At 47.2% G+C, this 16,248-nt stretch overlaps 1 protein-coding gene across 1 annotated transcript in view; it reads left to right on the forward strand.

The window, feature by feature from the left end:
• The first annotated feature begins 1,783 nt into the window (after positions 1-1,783).
• The window catches only part of LOC138664098 (zinc finger protein 84-like), a 39,888-nt gene continuing 25,423 nt past the window's right edge, over positions 1,784-16,248 (forward strand). The window contains exons 1-5 of the mRNA XM_069750523.1: positions 1,784-1,837; positions 2,059-2,208; positions 2,338-2,517; positions 2,600-2,723; positions 2,807-2,904. Of these exons, the coding sequence (XP_069606624.1) occupies positions 1,811-1,837; positions 2,059-2,208; positions 2,338-2,517; positions 2,600-2,723; positions 2,807-2,904 (579 nt within the window). The 5' untranslated portion in view covers positions 1,784-1,810. The remainder of the gene's footprint in view (positions 1,838-2,058; positions 2,209-2,337; positions 2,518-2,599; positions 2,724-2,806; positions 2,905-16,248) is intronic.

The raw sequence follows: 16,248 nt of genomic DNA on the forward strand, positions 1-16,248 counted from the left end.
TTCCAGTGTTTTTTAGTCTTAGACCAAATCAGGTTATCTACAATAGGTAAGAGATTTGAATATAACACACAGTAGCCAACCATGCCCAGGAACCAGTCAGCAGCATGTAGATGTGTCTTTATTTAAAGGGACTCTGTCACCTGAATTTGGCGGGACTGGTTTTGGGTCATATGGGCGGAGTTTTCGGGTGTTTGATTCACCCTTTCCTTACCCGCTGGCTGCATGCTGGCTGCAATATTGGATTGAAGTTTATTCTCTGTCCTCCATAGCAGGGGTCCCCAACTCCAGTCCTCAAGGCCCACCAACATGTCATGTTTTCAGGATTTCCTTAGTCTTGCCCAGGTAATAATTGCATCACCTGTGCAATGCAAAGGAAATCCTGAAAACATGACCTGTTGGTGGGCCTTGAGGACTGGAGTTGGGGACCCCTGCTCCATAGTACACGCCTGCGCAAAGCAATCTTGCCGTGCGCAGGCGTGTACTACGGAGGACAGAGAATGAACTTCAATCCAATATTGCAGCCAGCATGCAGCCAGCGGGTAAGGAAAGAGTGAATCAAACACCCGAAAACTCCGCCCATATGACCCAAAACCTGTCCCGCCAAATTCAGGTGACAGGTTCCCTTTAATTGGTGGATATCTAATTGTGAGTATTTAGGGTCCTCTATCAGTTAATTGAAGCTTTGCTGTACACAGATTAGACCTGTAACCTCGGAGAGTAATATAACAGTAAGTGATCATTTTTCAGTGTGAAATCATATTAGACTGGGAATATTGAGCGCTTCAACAGCTAAGGCCTACATTTTGAAAAACTCCAAACGTCAACAGGATTTTTGTCAAAATTACGGAGAATGTTGTGATGAAAAAAATACAATGGAAAGAGATAATGTCGATGTAAACAACTCATCGAGGAAGTTATTAATAATTGTGCGGAGGAGCAGGTAGTGCAGTGTGTTGTCAATTTCAGCTGAATACAGAACTGGAGTCCAACTAACGTGTTAGAATACAATCATTGCTCCTTAGCACAGAAGGTCTATTACACCAGATCAGGGGCGGGGAATCTTTATTTCTGCTAAGGGCCATGTGGATATTTATACCATTCTTCGGGGGCCGTACAATCTCCGCCCACAAAGTCCATCCTGACTCTAGCACTGGTGTCAGGGCGTAATCTTTCATTGCATGCTCTTCAGTGATCAGTAGTAAACACTGTGTGTGTGCTAACAGAGCAAGAAGAAATTAATAAGCTGGTTGTAATCAAAATACACCTTCCTGCCCAAGAATGCATCCCTGAGAATCTGCTAGTGGACAAGATAAAAGATCATTGAGGGCCGTGAATGGCCCTGGGGTCTGAGGTTCCCCACCCCTGCACCAGATGACCAGTTCCAGCGCCGCCATTATCTGAGGGAAATGGAAAGAAAAAACTTAATTGAACAAAGCTGACCTCACTGAGCAGTGGAAACATTGTGCAGTCAGATGACTCCAGATTTCTGTTGCGCTGATTAGTGGGTCAGAATCTCATACAAGCAGCAGGAATCCATGTCTCCTTCCTGTCAGGGGCAGTAATGGCGGAATGTGTTCTTGGCTCATCCTGGGCCCTTTATTATCTCGGGATAGATGTTTGGACATTACGGCTTACAGAAGCATTTTGGCCAATCAAGATCATCACTTCATGGCAGCTGTTTCCCTACAGTAAAAGGACAATGCACCTTGTCACAATGGCCACTAGTCATAGAGGCCCCTGATCATGTGACCCCTGACTCCTCCCCTCCTGTGACCTCATCACAGGTCCTGTGCGCACAGAACAGCCATATATGTGGTGTGCTGCTCTACAGGTGGAGGTAGGTGCTGGAGATTCCCCATTACTGGGCGCAGGGGACATTAACCCCCTCAGTGCTGAGCCTGTGATAAATCTCTGTATGTGACTATAATGGACTGTGTTATACCGGGGGCAGGACGGGGCCATGACTGGATGTAGTGATCATGTGACGCCGGTAACAGCTCCGGAGATTTCTTACATGGGATCTTTATGGTGTTACATCGTCATCTTCTCCCCATTCAGGTCCCTACAATATCGGATCCTCTCAGTGGAGATCTTCTATATAAGAGAATTCTCCTGAGTGACCCTACAAGGATGGATAGGGACAGGGACAAGATGGCGGAGAGGATATTACACCTCACCCTAGAGATCCTCTTCCGGCTTACTGGAGAGGTGAGAGATTCTGATGACGTCACATTACATCATTCTTATCTATGGGAATAACAGATGGACAGAACTGGAGAGGTGAGGACTCTGGGAATGTCTGTAGTGAGGTTTATTAATGTGTCTCTCCATAACCAGGATTACACAGTAGTGAAGAAGACCTCTAGTGAGCGCTGTCAGGACCCTGTGTCTGAGGGATGGGGAAGACCCCTGAACCCAATCACGGGGCCTCCACCTCACCCCCTGATACATGAGGACATCAATGACCAGAAGATCCTAGAACTCACCTATAAGATGATTGAGCTGCTGACTGGAGAGGTGACACTGCTGGGAATGCTGGGACATTATACAGTAACGCTATGGAGGGATCGGGGGATGACGGTATCATTGTATGTGTCAGGTTCCTATAAGGTGTCAGGATGTCACCGTCTATTTCTCCATGGAGGAGTGGGAGTATTTAGAAGGACACAAAGATCTGTACAAGGACGTCATGATGGAGGTTCCCCAGCCCCTGACATCACCAGGTAATAGACAGGACTAAATACACACGGCCTATAATTATCTGTATGTAGAGAATGAATTCAGTCCCTGTATGTGTTTCCTACAGATCTATCTAATGAGAGGACAACACCAGAGAGATGTCCCCGTCCTCTTCTCCCACAGGAATGTAAACAAGAAGATCTCGATGTTCCTCAGGATCATCAGGTAGATGGAGAGAAGATGTCATGAGATCTCCCCTATGATGTGTATAAGGCTAGGTTCACACTGCGTTAGTGTGACCCGTTTAACGGACTACGTTACACCGTGGCATAACGCGGTGTAACATAGTCGGTTAACGCCGCCATTACTTTCAATGGCGGACGCATCGCTAGCACACGACCACAATAGGCGTGTGCTAGCGATGTGCCCTCATTGAGTGACGGACCCGAGATGCGGGCTGCAGCGTTTCCGGGTCCGTCACTGCTAGCGCAGATGGAGCTAGCAGATGCTCCATCTGCGCTAGCGCTGTGCAAACGTCGGCACTTGCGCTATTGCAGTCCGTTTAACGGATGTGTTGAACGGACTGCACAACGCAAGTGTGAACTTAGCCTAAGTCTATGAAGGTCTTGTGATCAGACTTGTTTTATCCCCCAGTATTATACACTGAACTGACAATTTATTAGAAACACCGACACTTTCTTTATTAAAACTTTCCTGTATAGAGAATACTAATAACTAGTGTGATATAAAATAAAGTGATCATTTTTCAGTCTGAAACCACATTAGAATGGAAATTTTGAGCACTTCACCTAGGCATGGTTGTCAGGGAAATTTTGAAAAACACCTAACCTCTTCAGTTTTTCTTGTCAAGTATTAGGCTATGTGCACACATTGCGGATTAGGCTTAGGATTTTCTGGTGCGGATTCTGCCTCTCCTGGTAGAAAATGCAGCTGCGGATTTGTCACGGTTTTTGTGTGGATCTGCAGCGTTTTTTGTGCGTTTTTGCTGAGGATTTTTTGCGGATTTACTGCTTTTTTTACCCCTGCGGATTTCTATAATGGAATGGGTGCAAAAACGCTGCAGATCCGCAAAAAAGAAGTGACATGCTACTTCATTCAATCCGCAGCGTTTTCGCACCGGATTTTCCGCAAAGTGTGCACAGCTTCTTTTTTTTTTTTCTCATTGATTTACATTGTACTGTAAATCAATTGCGGATCTGCAGCGTTTCTGCACCGCAAAAAACGCTGCAGATCCGCAGAGAATCTGCAACGTGTGCACATACCCTTAGGGTATGTGCACACGTTGCGGATTTCCACCTTTTTTTGCTGTGCGGAAACGCTGCAGATCCGCGAGTGATTTACAGTGCAATGTAAATCAATGGTAAAGAAAAATGCTCTGCTAATGGTGCGGAAACGCTGTGGATTAAAAGAAGTAGCATGTCACTTCTTTTGGCAGATCTGCAGCGTTTTTGTACCCATTCCATTATAGAAATCTGCAGGGGTAAAAAACGCAGTAAATCCGCACCAAATCCACAGCAAAACTGCACAAAATCCGCACAAAAAGCACATCAAATTTGCACCTGCGTTTTCTGCCAAGAGATGCAGAATCCGCACCAGAAATTCCTAAGCCTAATCCGCAACGTGTGCACATAGCCTTAGTACTGAGAATATTGTGATTGAGGGACAAAATACAATGAAAGGGGATCCATAGGACATACACGATTTGTTGAGGAAGTTATCAATAACTGTGGTGAGGATCAGGTAGTGCACATTGTTGTAAATTTTAGCTGAATACAGAACTGGAGTCCAACTAACGTGTTAGAATACAATCATTGGTCCTTAGCACAGGTGAACTATAACACCAGATGACCAGTTCCAGTGCCACCATTGTCTGAGGCAGGGCTGGACTAGGACAAAAAAGCAGCCCTGCTACACAAACCCAACCAGCCCACATACTATAACACTCCCCCAACACCCTATCAGTAGATTTTGCTATGCTTTGTTGTGCCCTTCAACTCTCCTCTTAAAGGCGTTATTTCAAGAGCCACATGTGAATGGTGCCACAGTGGGCATGATCGACCACAGGTCCATTTACATGGTGCTTTTTAGAGCACCAGTTCTCGAGATCATCGGGGTCTGAGGTTGGACCCCCAGAGATTGGAAAGTTCTCAGGATAGGAGTTTACTTGGGATAATCAATTTAAATGGGTTTTCCAATATTTTGTTTATTTTCCCATTAAAAAAAAAAACAACCTAAAACTGAAAATAATAAACCAGTATTGCCTCTCCCAAAGACCAATGTCACCTCTCCGAGAACAGGACAGAAGGAGTGGTACTGTGCAGTGTATATATACAGGACAGGAGGAGTGGTACTGTGCAGTGTATATATACAGGACAGGAGGAGTGGTACTGTGCAGTGTATATATACAGGACAGGAGGAGTGGTACTGTGCAGTGTATATATATAGGACAGGAGGAGCGGTAGTGTGCAGTGTATATATACAGGACAGAAGAAGTGGTACTGTGCAGTGTATATATACAGGACAGGAGGTGTGGTATTGTGCAGTGTATATATACAGGACAGGAGGAGTGGTACTGTGCAGTGTATATATACAGGACAGGAGGAGTGGTACTGTGCAGTATATATACAGGACAGGAGGAGCGGTACTGTGCAGTGTATATATACAGGACAGGAGGAGTGGTACTGTGCAGTGTATATATACAGGACAGGAGGAGTGGTACTGTGCAGTATATATATACAGGACAGGAGGAGTGGTACTGTACAGTATATATATACAGGACAGGAGGAGTGGTACTGTGCAGTGTATATATACAGGACAGGAGGAGTGGTACTGTGCAGTGTATATATACAGGACAGGAAGAGTGGTACAGGGCAGTGTATGTATACAGGACAGGAGAAGTGGTACTGTGCAGTATATATATACAGGACAGGAGGAGTGGTACTGTGCAGTGTATATATACAGGACAGAACGAGTGGTACTGTGCAGTGTATATACAGGACAGGAGAAGTTGTACTGTGTGGTGTGTATATGTACAGGACAGGAGGAGTGGTACTGTCAATAACAAACAGATAAGCGCACACAATGGGAGGGATACCTCATAATCACTCAGCGTAACTACCAGTGTAATAAGTACTCTCACCTACGTTATAGGACAATAAGGACCCACCAAGAACTACATACAACCACAGAAATAAAGGTGGAAAAAATGTCCACAATTACAAAAGTAGAAACAACTTTATTAATAAAAAATACATACAAAGGTATCAGACAGGGACAAGACTGAAACAGGCAGCAAAGCTCATCACCACATACAGTTAGATCCATATATATTTGGACAGAGACACCATTTTTCTAATTTTGGTTCTAAACATTACCACAATGAGTTTTAAACAAAACAATTCAGATACAGTTGAAGTTCAGACTTTCAGCTTTCATTTGAGGGTATCCACATTAAAATTGGATGAAGGGTTTAGGAGTTTCAGCTCCTTAACATGTGCCACCCTGTTTTTAAAGGGACCAAAAGTTATTGGATAGATTCAATAATTTTAAATAAAATGTTCATTTCTAGTACTTGGTTGAAAACCCTTTGTTTGCAATGACTGCCTGAAGTGTTAAACTCATGGACATCACCAGACACAGTGTTTCCTCCTTTTTGATGCTCTGTCATGCCTTCACTGCGGTGGTTTTCAGTTGCTGTTTGTTCGTGGGCCTTTCTGTCTGAAGTTTAGTCTTTAACAAGTGAAATGCATGCTCAATTGGGTTGAGATCAGGTGACTGACTTGGCCATTCAAGAATATTCCACTTCTTTGCTTTAATAAACTCCTGGGTTGCTTTGGCATTATGTTTTGGGTCATTGGTCGTCGTTTCATACTACAGATGGACAATCAGTTTGGCTGCATTTGACTGGATCTGAGCACACAGTATGGCTCTGAGTACCTCAGAATTCATTCGGCTGCTTCTGTCCTGTGTCACATCATCAATAAACACTAGTGACCCAGTGCCACTGGCAGCCATGCATGCCCACGCCATCACACTGCCTCCGCCGTGTTTTACAGATGATGTGGTATGCTTTGGATCCTGAGCTGTACCACGCCTTCGCCATAATTTTCTCTTTCCATCATTCTAGTAGAGGTTGATGTTGGTTTCATCTGTCCAAAGAATGTTTTTCCAGAACTGTGCTGGCTTTTTTAGATTTTTTTTAGCAAAGTCCAGTCTAGCCTTTTTATTCTTGATGCTTATGAGTGGCTTGCACCGTGCAGTGAACCCTCTGTATTTACTTTCATGCAGTCTTCTCTTCGTGGTAGATTTGGATATTGATACGCCGACCTCCTGGAGAGTGTTGTTCACTTGTTTGGCTGTTGTGAAGGGGTTTCTCTTCACCATGGAGATTATTCTGCGATCATCCACCACTGTTGTCTTCTGTGGGCGCCCAGGTCTTTTTGCATTGATGAGTTCACCAGAGCTTTCTTTCTTTCTCAGGATGTACCAAACTGTAGATTTTGCCACTCCTAATATAGCAGGAATTTCTCGGTTGGGTTTTTTCTGTTTTCACAGCTTTAGGATGGCTTGTTTCACCTGCATGGAGAGCTCCTTTGACCACATGTTTACTTCACAGCAAAACCTTCCAAATGCAAGCACCACACCTCAAATCAACTCCAGGCCTTTTATCTGTTTAATTGAGAATGACATAACGAAGGGATTGCCCACACCTGTCCATGAAATAGCCTTGGAGTCAATTGTCCAATTACTTTTGGTCCCTTTAAAAACAGGGTGGCATATGTTAAGGAGCTGAAACTCCTAAACCCTTCTTCCAATTTTAATGTGGATACCCTCAAATGAAAGCTGAAAGTCTGAACTTCAACTGCATCTGAATTGTTTTGTTTAAAATTCATTGTAGTAATGTCTATAACCCAAATTAGAAAAATGTTGTCTCTGTCCAAATACATATGGACCTAACTGTAAATAGCGAGAGCCCACACATAGGGGTAAAGATAGGTCTTAAGCGCAAGTGCGCAGCAAAGTCATATAGAGGCATTAAGACATAGTGTGACCTACCCAGTGGTATGTAAACCCGGCAAGTGTGGGCTCCCGCCCTCCCCAACACGCGTTTCGGAAGTATTGGACTTCCTTCCTCAGGGAGCGTGCCATACAGGACGGCAGAGCGGTATAAAAACACCCGCGACCGGAAGTGATCACGCCTGTGCGACGCCGATGATCCGTACCCCCGCCTCCATACACTGACGTCACCGCTGATGCAGGATCACATGGGGCCCCATGTGATCAAGACAACAAGCGGCGAGCAGCGACGGGCAACCCACACAGCGCCACAACAAACAGCGGCCATATTAACTCTGGGAAACATGCCAGTACCTTACTGCAAAATGCAGATCGGCACTGCACCGCCATACAGGGGATCAGGATACATAACAGAAGATAAACAACATACTATAAAAATATATAACAACCCCAAACAGAAAATCATATGACGGAAGTGTGAAACAGATATGACACACCATATTAACCCAAACAACTATACAATACGATATATGCATAGACGCAAATGTATACAATTTATCTATACTGTACATCAATCGGCCAACATGGCTCAATACGAGATAACAACATAGTTACAAGATGAGTGGTAATACATAATTATACATCATTATATATCAATATACATTACAACCGCTCCATACATAAATGAGACACATGTGAACTATATGCATAGGGCAAGTAGCATATAAATATCCAAAAAGATGCATATACGAAAATTTGCACGGAATGCACCCCATCTTCATCTTGATAGCTCAACAATCCATCAGAGGCACCACAAATAATAAAGAACAGAAGATCACAAAAAAATAAGACACAATTAGTAAAACAAACTAAAAACATATGGTAAATGTACAATGCAACCCGCAATATACATCAACAGGGGGACCCCAGGAAAGGGACAAAAGAGAGACACTCATTTAGCCCATTGGGATGAACAGTGTTCAGAGCCCAAATCCATCTTGTCTCAAGCTGAGACAGACGTTTAGATAATCCACCACCATGAATGTTTATATTCAAGGACTCAATACCACGTACCCTCAACAGCGTACCATCGCAATTGTGGAAATCTTTAAAATGACGTGGTATTGTTTTCAAGGTGGAGGCGTCCGCGTGACCGACTGCCGCCTGAATACCCAATACGTGTTCCCTTATTCTAACCTTGAGCTGGCGTGTAGTCAGCCCAACGTAAATAAGGTTACACGGGCATGTGGCATAGTAAATAACGTATCTTGTGGTGCATGTGATACGCTGACGAATGTTAAACGATTTAGTACCATCAGCGTTCACAAACCTATCACATCGCACCACATTGGGACAGGCGACACATCGGCCACACGGAACGCACCCACCCCGAATAGAAAATTTATCCAAAAAAGTGGGCATCACTTGTTCGAAATAGTGACTGGAGACCAAATGGTCTTTCAAATTCTTTGCCCTCCTAAAGGACATCATTGGTGCCGGTGGAATCAATTTTTTCAAAACAGGATCAACCTTTAGAATCGGCCATGCCCTTTGCAAACTGGAGCGAACCATATCAGCACGGGAACTAAAAGTAGTTACAAATCTCACAGTATCATCCGCCTTCTGCCTAGGTGTATTATTGTATAGGAGGTTGTGGCGGGAAGCATGTTTAGCTCGATGGTATGCCATCTTAACCGTCCTATGACTATAACCTCGTGCGTAAAAGCGCTGCCTAAGCTCCTCAGCTCGAATCTCGAAGTCACCATCAGACGAGCATATTCTGCGAAGACGGAGAAATTGCCCCACTGGCACAGAGCGAATCATGTGCTTAGGATGACCCGAGGAGGCAAAAAGTAGTGTATTGGTAGCCGTCTCCTTTCTGAAAATATCAGTTTGTAAACAGCCAGAATTGTCTCGTCTGATGGTGACATCCAAAAAATCAAGTGACTGATAATCAAAAACAAAAGTCAAATGCACATTGAGGTCATTGCTGTTCAGGGTCTGCATCAATTGCCCAAGGTCGACGGGGGTGCCCTGCCAAATGAAGAAGATATCGTCAATGTACCGTGTCCAAAAAGGGACATGGTCCATTAACCCCTGTTCATTAGACAGGAAGAGGTCCCTCTCCCAGAGCCCCAGGAAAAGACCGGCATAGGCGGGCGCAAAGGCCGCACCCATAGCGGTCCCCTGGAGCTGAAGGTAGAAGGACCCCTTAAATACAAAAAAAATATATATACAGGACAGAACGAGTGGTACTGTGCAGTGTATATACAGGACAGGAGAAGTTGTACTGTGTGGTGTGTATATGTACAGGACAGGAGGAGTGGTACTGTGCAGTGTATATATACAAGACAGGAGAAGTGGTACTGTGCAGTGTATATATACAGAATAAGGCTGCCGTCACCTTAGCAGTGGGTGGGTGATAAATGCAGAAGTGGTGCATATGTTTCTATTATACTTTTCCTCTAACTGTTCCACTCCTGGTTTTGGCTTACAAATACTGATGTAAAATACTGACCAAATACTGCTAGTGTGACGGCAGCCTAAGGCCACATACGATATGATATACTTTGCCATGTCCGCTGCGGTCTCCCGTTCTCCTCCAGCCGCAGTGGAACCTGCTCAGCAGAGACGTCGATCCCAGCGTCTGGCTCAAGCTGATACTGTGCACTTGGTTTCTGCTGCTTTTCCGGGCTCAGCCTTTGTAACCAGCAATGATTAGAGGCTAGCAGACTTTTCAGGGACTAAGTCCTGCTTTTCTTCTACTGAGCATGCCCAGGGGACGACCTCTCATTGGAGGTCGGGGGTCACATGCTCAGGTCCTGTGGTTCTCCGAGTAGACCACTAGGAAGGTCCTGGAGAGCTACAACTATAAAAGGTTCGCTTGGCCGCTCGGCCATGCACTAGTATAAAACTAAACTCGTGTGTGTGGGGACGTGTGATTGAATCTGGTGAAAGCTCCTAATCATACCCATCCCTGGTGTTGTTGCATGTACTTGGGTGATTGAGCTATTTAGCGCCAGACTCTGCCATTCAGCACTAGACACGAGTATAATGCGTTTATTAACAGCTACTGTCAGTCCGGCGCCGTGCACAACTAGTGTGCTTTCCAGGCCCTAAGTAGGGTGGTTAGTGGCGTCCGCCAGAGTGGCTCTCTATGCTGCGGTAAAATCATTATTTGGCTTTTACCTGGCACCGCAGTTGTGGCGCCGAGCGCTATTGGTCTAGAAGAACCCTAACCCCGTGTCCTTGGGGTAGAGTCCTGTGACCTAATACTAGTGTTCACTCTGCGGTATTGCGGTCCTGTGACGCAACAGGGTTCGCCTTCTTACATACCGGGTGAGGCTAACCCGTGTGTGTTCACATTGTACCGCCATATACTGTCCGCCATTATGGAGCATCAGGTGTCATCTTTGCGCGGTGGACCCCGGGCTGCGAACGCACCTTATATCTTCCTTATAATTATTTGGTGCTTTCTGCCAGCCCCTAACATTATATTAGCGCCAGAGTCTGGCTAGTAATGGCGGACGAACAGCGACTACAGCGGTACATGCAGCAGGTTGGGGGCTCTCGAGCTCACAACCTTGGGCGTGGATGTTACCACAGTTGCTGTTCAGGCTGCTAGCGTAGCTGCAGCTAGTTTGTCCACTGCCACCCCTGCTTCGACGTTATCCCTTCTCCCGTTGCCTGACAAGTTTGCTGGTGGCAGTAAGCTGTGTCGGGGATTCGTGAGCCAGTGTGCTATACATCTTGAGCTCCTGGCTACACGTTTTCCCACGGAGCGGGCTAAGGTGGGACAGGGCGTTGGACTGGGCTACGCCGCTGTGGGAGCGAGACGATCATATGGTGCAAAGTATTCCGCTGTTCTTGAGCTCTCTTAAACAGGTCTTTTTGGGACCTGAGCTGCAGCGGCCAGATAAAGTCCTCATCCCTGTATTCTGGAGGGGACTAGCTGACCATGTGAAGGACACCTCCTTGGCCACTGGGGAAATTCCTGCCACACTGGAGGAGCTAAGAGCAATATCTACCCGCATCGACCTTCGTTTTAACGAGCGAAGGTTGGAGCGAGCCCAGTGTAGGCAGAGGTTTCGGCTGGCAACCACCTTCACCAAACATCTGGAATCTCCGGTCCAGGCGCCCGAGCCACATGAGGCCATGGAGATGTGACAGGCGGGGTCTAAGTCTCGGACCGCTCGTGCACTCAAGGTCTGTCTTGTCTGCCAGCAGTCGGGACATTATGCCAGAAAATGTCCTCAGGAGTCGGGAAAATGTCAGCGTCTAGTGGTTGTAGGAGGAGGTACATTAGACACGGCGACGTTTTCCTCCAAATTGTCCTTCAAGGGGACAATTACCATAGGCCCATCCACTCAAACGGTAGAGCTTTGTGTGGATTCCGAGGCGGAGGGCAACTTCATGTATTCTGCCTTCGTCCAGCAGTACGCGATTCCCCTGGTGATGCTCGACCAAAGCAGTGACCGTAAGAGTGGTGAATGGAACTACACTCCCCTCATAGATAGCACACCAGACCATTCCATTTACTTTCTATGTCGCCATCCCATCAGGAGATTATCTCTTTACTTGTCATTCCCGAGGGAATTGATGAGGTTCTGTTAAGGATACCTTGACTACGGTACCACTCGCCTCATATAGAGTGGTCCACAGGGAGAATTCTGGGATGGGGTGAATCTTGTGAGGGTAGATGTCAGAGGGAGTGCGTTCAGGTTGCTACTACTGAGGTACCCGCAGATCTTTCCTCTCTCCCCAAGCACTATTGGCCCTATGCAGACGTGTTCTCCAAGAAGGCCGCGGAGACCCTTTCGCCTCACTGCCCCTATGACTGTCCTATTGACCTCTTCTCTGGTGCTGAGCCTCCCCGGGGTCGAGTCTACCCGTTATCTCTCCCGGAGACGGAGGCAATGTCTCAGTAAATCCAGGAGAATCTGGCAAGAGGATTCATTAGGAAGTCAGTGTCACCCGCAGCGGCTGGGTTCTTCTTCATGCAGAAGAAGAATGGAGAATGACGTCCCTGCATAGACTACAGGGGTCTTAACGCCATCACCATTAAAAACAAGTATCCTCTGCCCCTGATATCTGAGCTCTTTGACAGGTTTGCAGGGAGCGAGGGATTTTACTAAGCTTGATCTGCGGGGTGCGTGCTACCTGATTTGCATTCGTGCGGGGGGTGAATGGAAGACGGCATTTAACACCAGGGACGGCCATTATGAGTATCTGGTGATGCCTTTCGGGCTTTGTAATGCCGTCTTCCAAGACTTTGTGAACGACATCCTTCGGGATATGCTCTCCACCTCGGTCGTAGTCTATCTGGATGATATACTTGTCTACTCTCCAGATATAGACTCCCACTGGAGAGATGTTTGCAGAGTCTTCGACCTCCTATGGGCAAATTCCCTCTATGCCAAATTGGAGAAGTGTGTATTTCAGCAGGAGTCCTTGCCTTTCCTGGGCTATATCATCTCCGCCCAGGGATTGGCTACGGATTTTGACAAGCTACAGGCTGTGATGAACTGGCATGAACCCTATTCTTCTCTCAAAGCGGTGCAGCACTTTATTAACTATTATCGTCAATTCATTCTCCACTTCTCAACTTTGGTAGCTCCCTTGGTAGCCCTCACCAAGAAGGGAGCTAATCCCAAATTGTGGTCGGAGGAGGCCTCCAAGGCCTTGTCCTCTATCAAGTCACACTTTGCTAGCGCTCCCATTCTACATCGTCCTGATGTAGATAAACCATTTATTTTGGAGGTGGATGCCTCATCTGTTAGTGCTGGAGCAGTCCTCTTCCAGAAGGATGCTCAAGGCCGGAAGCATCCTTGCTTCTTCTCTAAAACTTTCTCACCGGCGGAGAGGAATTATTCCATCGGGGACAGGGACTTGCTAGCTATGAAGTTGGCCTTCTCGGCGTGGAGACCCCTCCTTGAGGGGACTCGTTTTCTCTTCCAAGTGTATACCGACCACAAAAATTTGGTTTATTTACAGACTGCCCAGCGGCTAAATTCTCGGCAGACTAGATGGTCCTTGTTCTTCTCCCGCTTCCACTTCACCCTTCATTATCTTTCCGGGAGAAGAACATCCGTGCTGACACTCTCTCCTGCTCCTTAGTGTCATCAGTTGAGGAGGACGAGCCTCGGCTAATTGTCCCTTCGGCGAGCCTGAGGACCGTGACCCCGGTTTCGCTAGAGTCTGTACCCCAGGGCAAGACTTTTGTGCCATCTAATTTGTGATTGGAGGTTCTCTTGGGCTCACTCATCCAGGGTGGGTGGACATTTTGGGATCAAGAGGACATCTGAGCTTCTGGCGAGGACGTACTGGTAGACGCATATGGCCCGTGACGTCGGAGACTATATTCGGGCGTGTGTCTCCTGCGCCAAGAAAAGGTCTCCTCGACAACGGCCTGCTGGGCTACTTTACCCCCTGCCGGTGGCGGGCAGGCCCTGGGAAATGGTAGGGATGGACTTTGTGGTGGGCTTATCCAAGTCCCGTAGCTGCACCGTTATTTGGGTAGCCACCGACCATTTTTCCAAAATGGTGCACTTGGTGCCTCTTTCACGGCTACCTTCTGCACGGGCCTTGGTGGCGTTATTTATTAAGCACGTTTTCTGCCTACACAGTATGCCAGACAAAATTGTCAGTGACTGGGGTCCCCAGTTTGCATCTCTGTTCTGGAGAGAGCTTTGTCGTTTGCTCAGCATTGAGCTGAATCTCTCTTTAGCATACCATCCCGAGACGAATGGGTTGGTAGAGGGGGGCCAACCAGACTCTGGTCACATACCTGCGACATTTTGTTTCGGCTAGGCAGGATGACTGGGCATCCTTGCTAATGTGGGCGGAGTTTGTGCTGAACAACGCAGTAGCCGACTCCACTGGGCAGACCCCATTTCTCCTTAACTACGGCTAGCATCCGCGGGTTCCTGTGCCCATGCCCATGTCTTCTGCCGACTCTAGGGTGGCAGACAGGGCAGTGGAGGCACGTGACATTTGTGACCGTACACAGTATGCCATTCGGACCTCCAAGGAGAGAATGAGGGTCTCCGACGATGCATATCGGTGATCCGCTCCGACCTTTGCTCCTGGCGACTTAGTGTGGCTGTCCGCCTGTAATATCATGCTGCGAGTTGAGTCCCCTAAGTTTGCACCTCGCTACATACTGTAGGTCCCTTCAAGGTCCTGGAACAGGTTAACGCTGTGGTCTACCATCTGGCCCTTCCTCCACTCCTAGGTATCACCGACACCTTTCACGTGTTCTTCCTAAAACCCGTTCATATGTCCCAGTTTTCTGAGTCATCTGCCGGGACATTGGGCTCGTCTACGGATGATTATGAGGTGAACAGTATCATTGTGTGCAAGGTGGTACGTGGCAAAAAGTACTAGCTGGTGGACTGGAAGTGTCATGGCCCAGAGGACAGGACATGGGAACCTGTTGAGCACATTCAGCTCATTGCAGCTTTTGAACGTAGCAAGCCCCAAGGAGGGGGGGGGGCAATGTTAGTTGTCGAGTTCCCGCCATTGGATAGGGGGAATCTCGAACCATGTCCCTTGTGGTCTCCGATTCTCCTCCAGATGCAGTGGAACCTGCTCAGCAGAGACGTCGATTCCAGCGTCTGGCTCAAGCTTATACTGTGCGCCTGGTTGCTGCTGCCTTTCCAGACTCAGCCTTTGTAACCAGCAATGATCAGCGGCGAGCAGACTTTTCAGGGACTAAGTCCTGCTTTTCTTCTACTGAGCATGCCCACGGGACGAACTCTCATTGGATCGGGGGTCACATGCTCAGGTCCTGTAGCGGCTTCGATTGGACCCACTAGGAAGGTCCTGGAGAGCTACTACTATAAAAGGTTTGCATGGCCACTCGGCCATGCGTTAGTATAAAACTAAATTTGTGTGTGTGGGGATGTGTGATTGAATCTGGTGAAAGCTCCTAATCATACCCATTCCTGGTGTTGTTGCATGTACTTGGGTGATTGAGCTATTTAGCGCCAGACTGTGCCATCCAGCACTAGGCACGAGTATACTGTGTTTATTAACAGCGACCGCCAGTGCAGCACAGTTTGCAACTAGTGCGCTTTCCAGGCCCTAATTAGGGTGGTTAGTGGCATCTGCCAGAGCGGCGCTGTACGCACTTAGTGCGGTAAATCATTATTTAGCTTTTCCCTGGCACCGCAGTTACGGCGAGGCTGGTTGTGTTCTAGAGGGACTCTAACCCCGTGTCCTTGGGGTAGAGTCCTGTGACCTAATACTAGTGTTATTGCGGCCCTGTGATGCAACAGGGTTCGCCTTCTTCCATATCGGGTAAAGCTAACCCGTGTGTGTTCACATTATACCGCCATATACTGTCCGCCATTACCGAGCAGCAGGTTTCATCTCTGCATGGTGAACGTCGGGCTGCGAACGCACCTTATTTCTTGCTTATAATTATATGGTGCGTTCCGCCAGCTCTAACAAGTGATGAGCGAGTGTACTCGTTGATCGGGTTTTCCTGAGCATGCTCGGGTGACCTCCAAGTATTTGTTAGTGTTCGGA

The sequence above is a fragment of the Ranitomeya imitator genome, chromosome 2, assembly GCF_032444005.1.
Source record: "Ranitomeya imitator isolate aRanImi1 chromosome 2, aRanImi1.pri, whole genome shotgun sequence".
Lineage (NCBI taxonomy): Eukaryota > Metazoa > Chordata > Amphibia > Anura > Dendrobatidae > Ranitomeya > Ranitomeya imitator.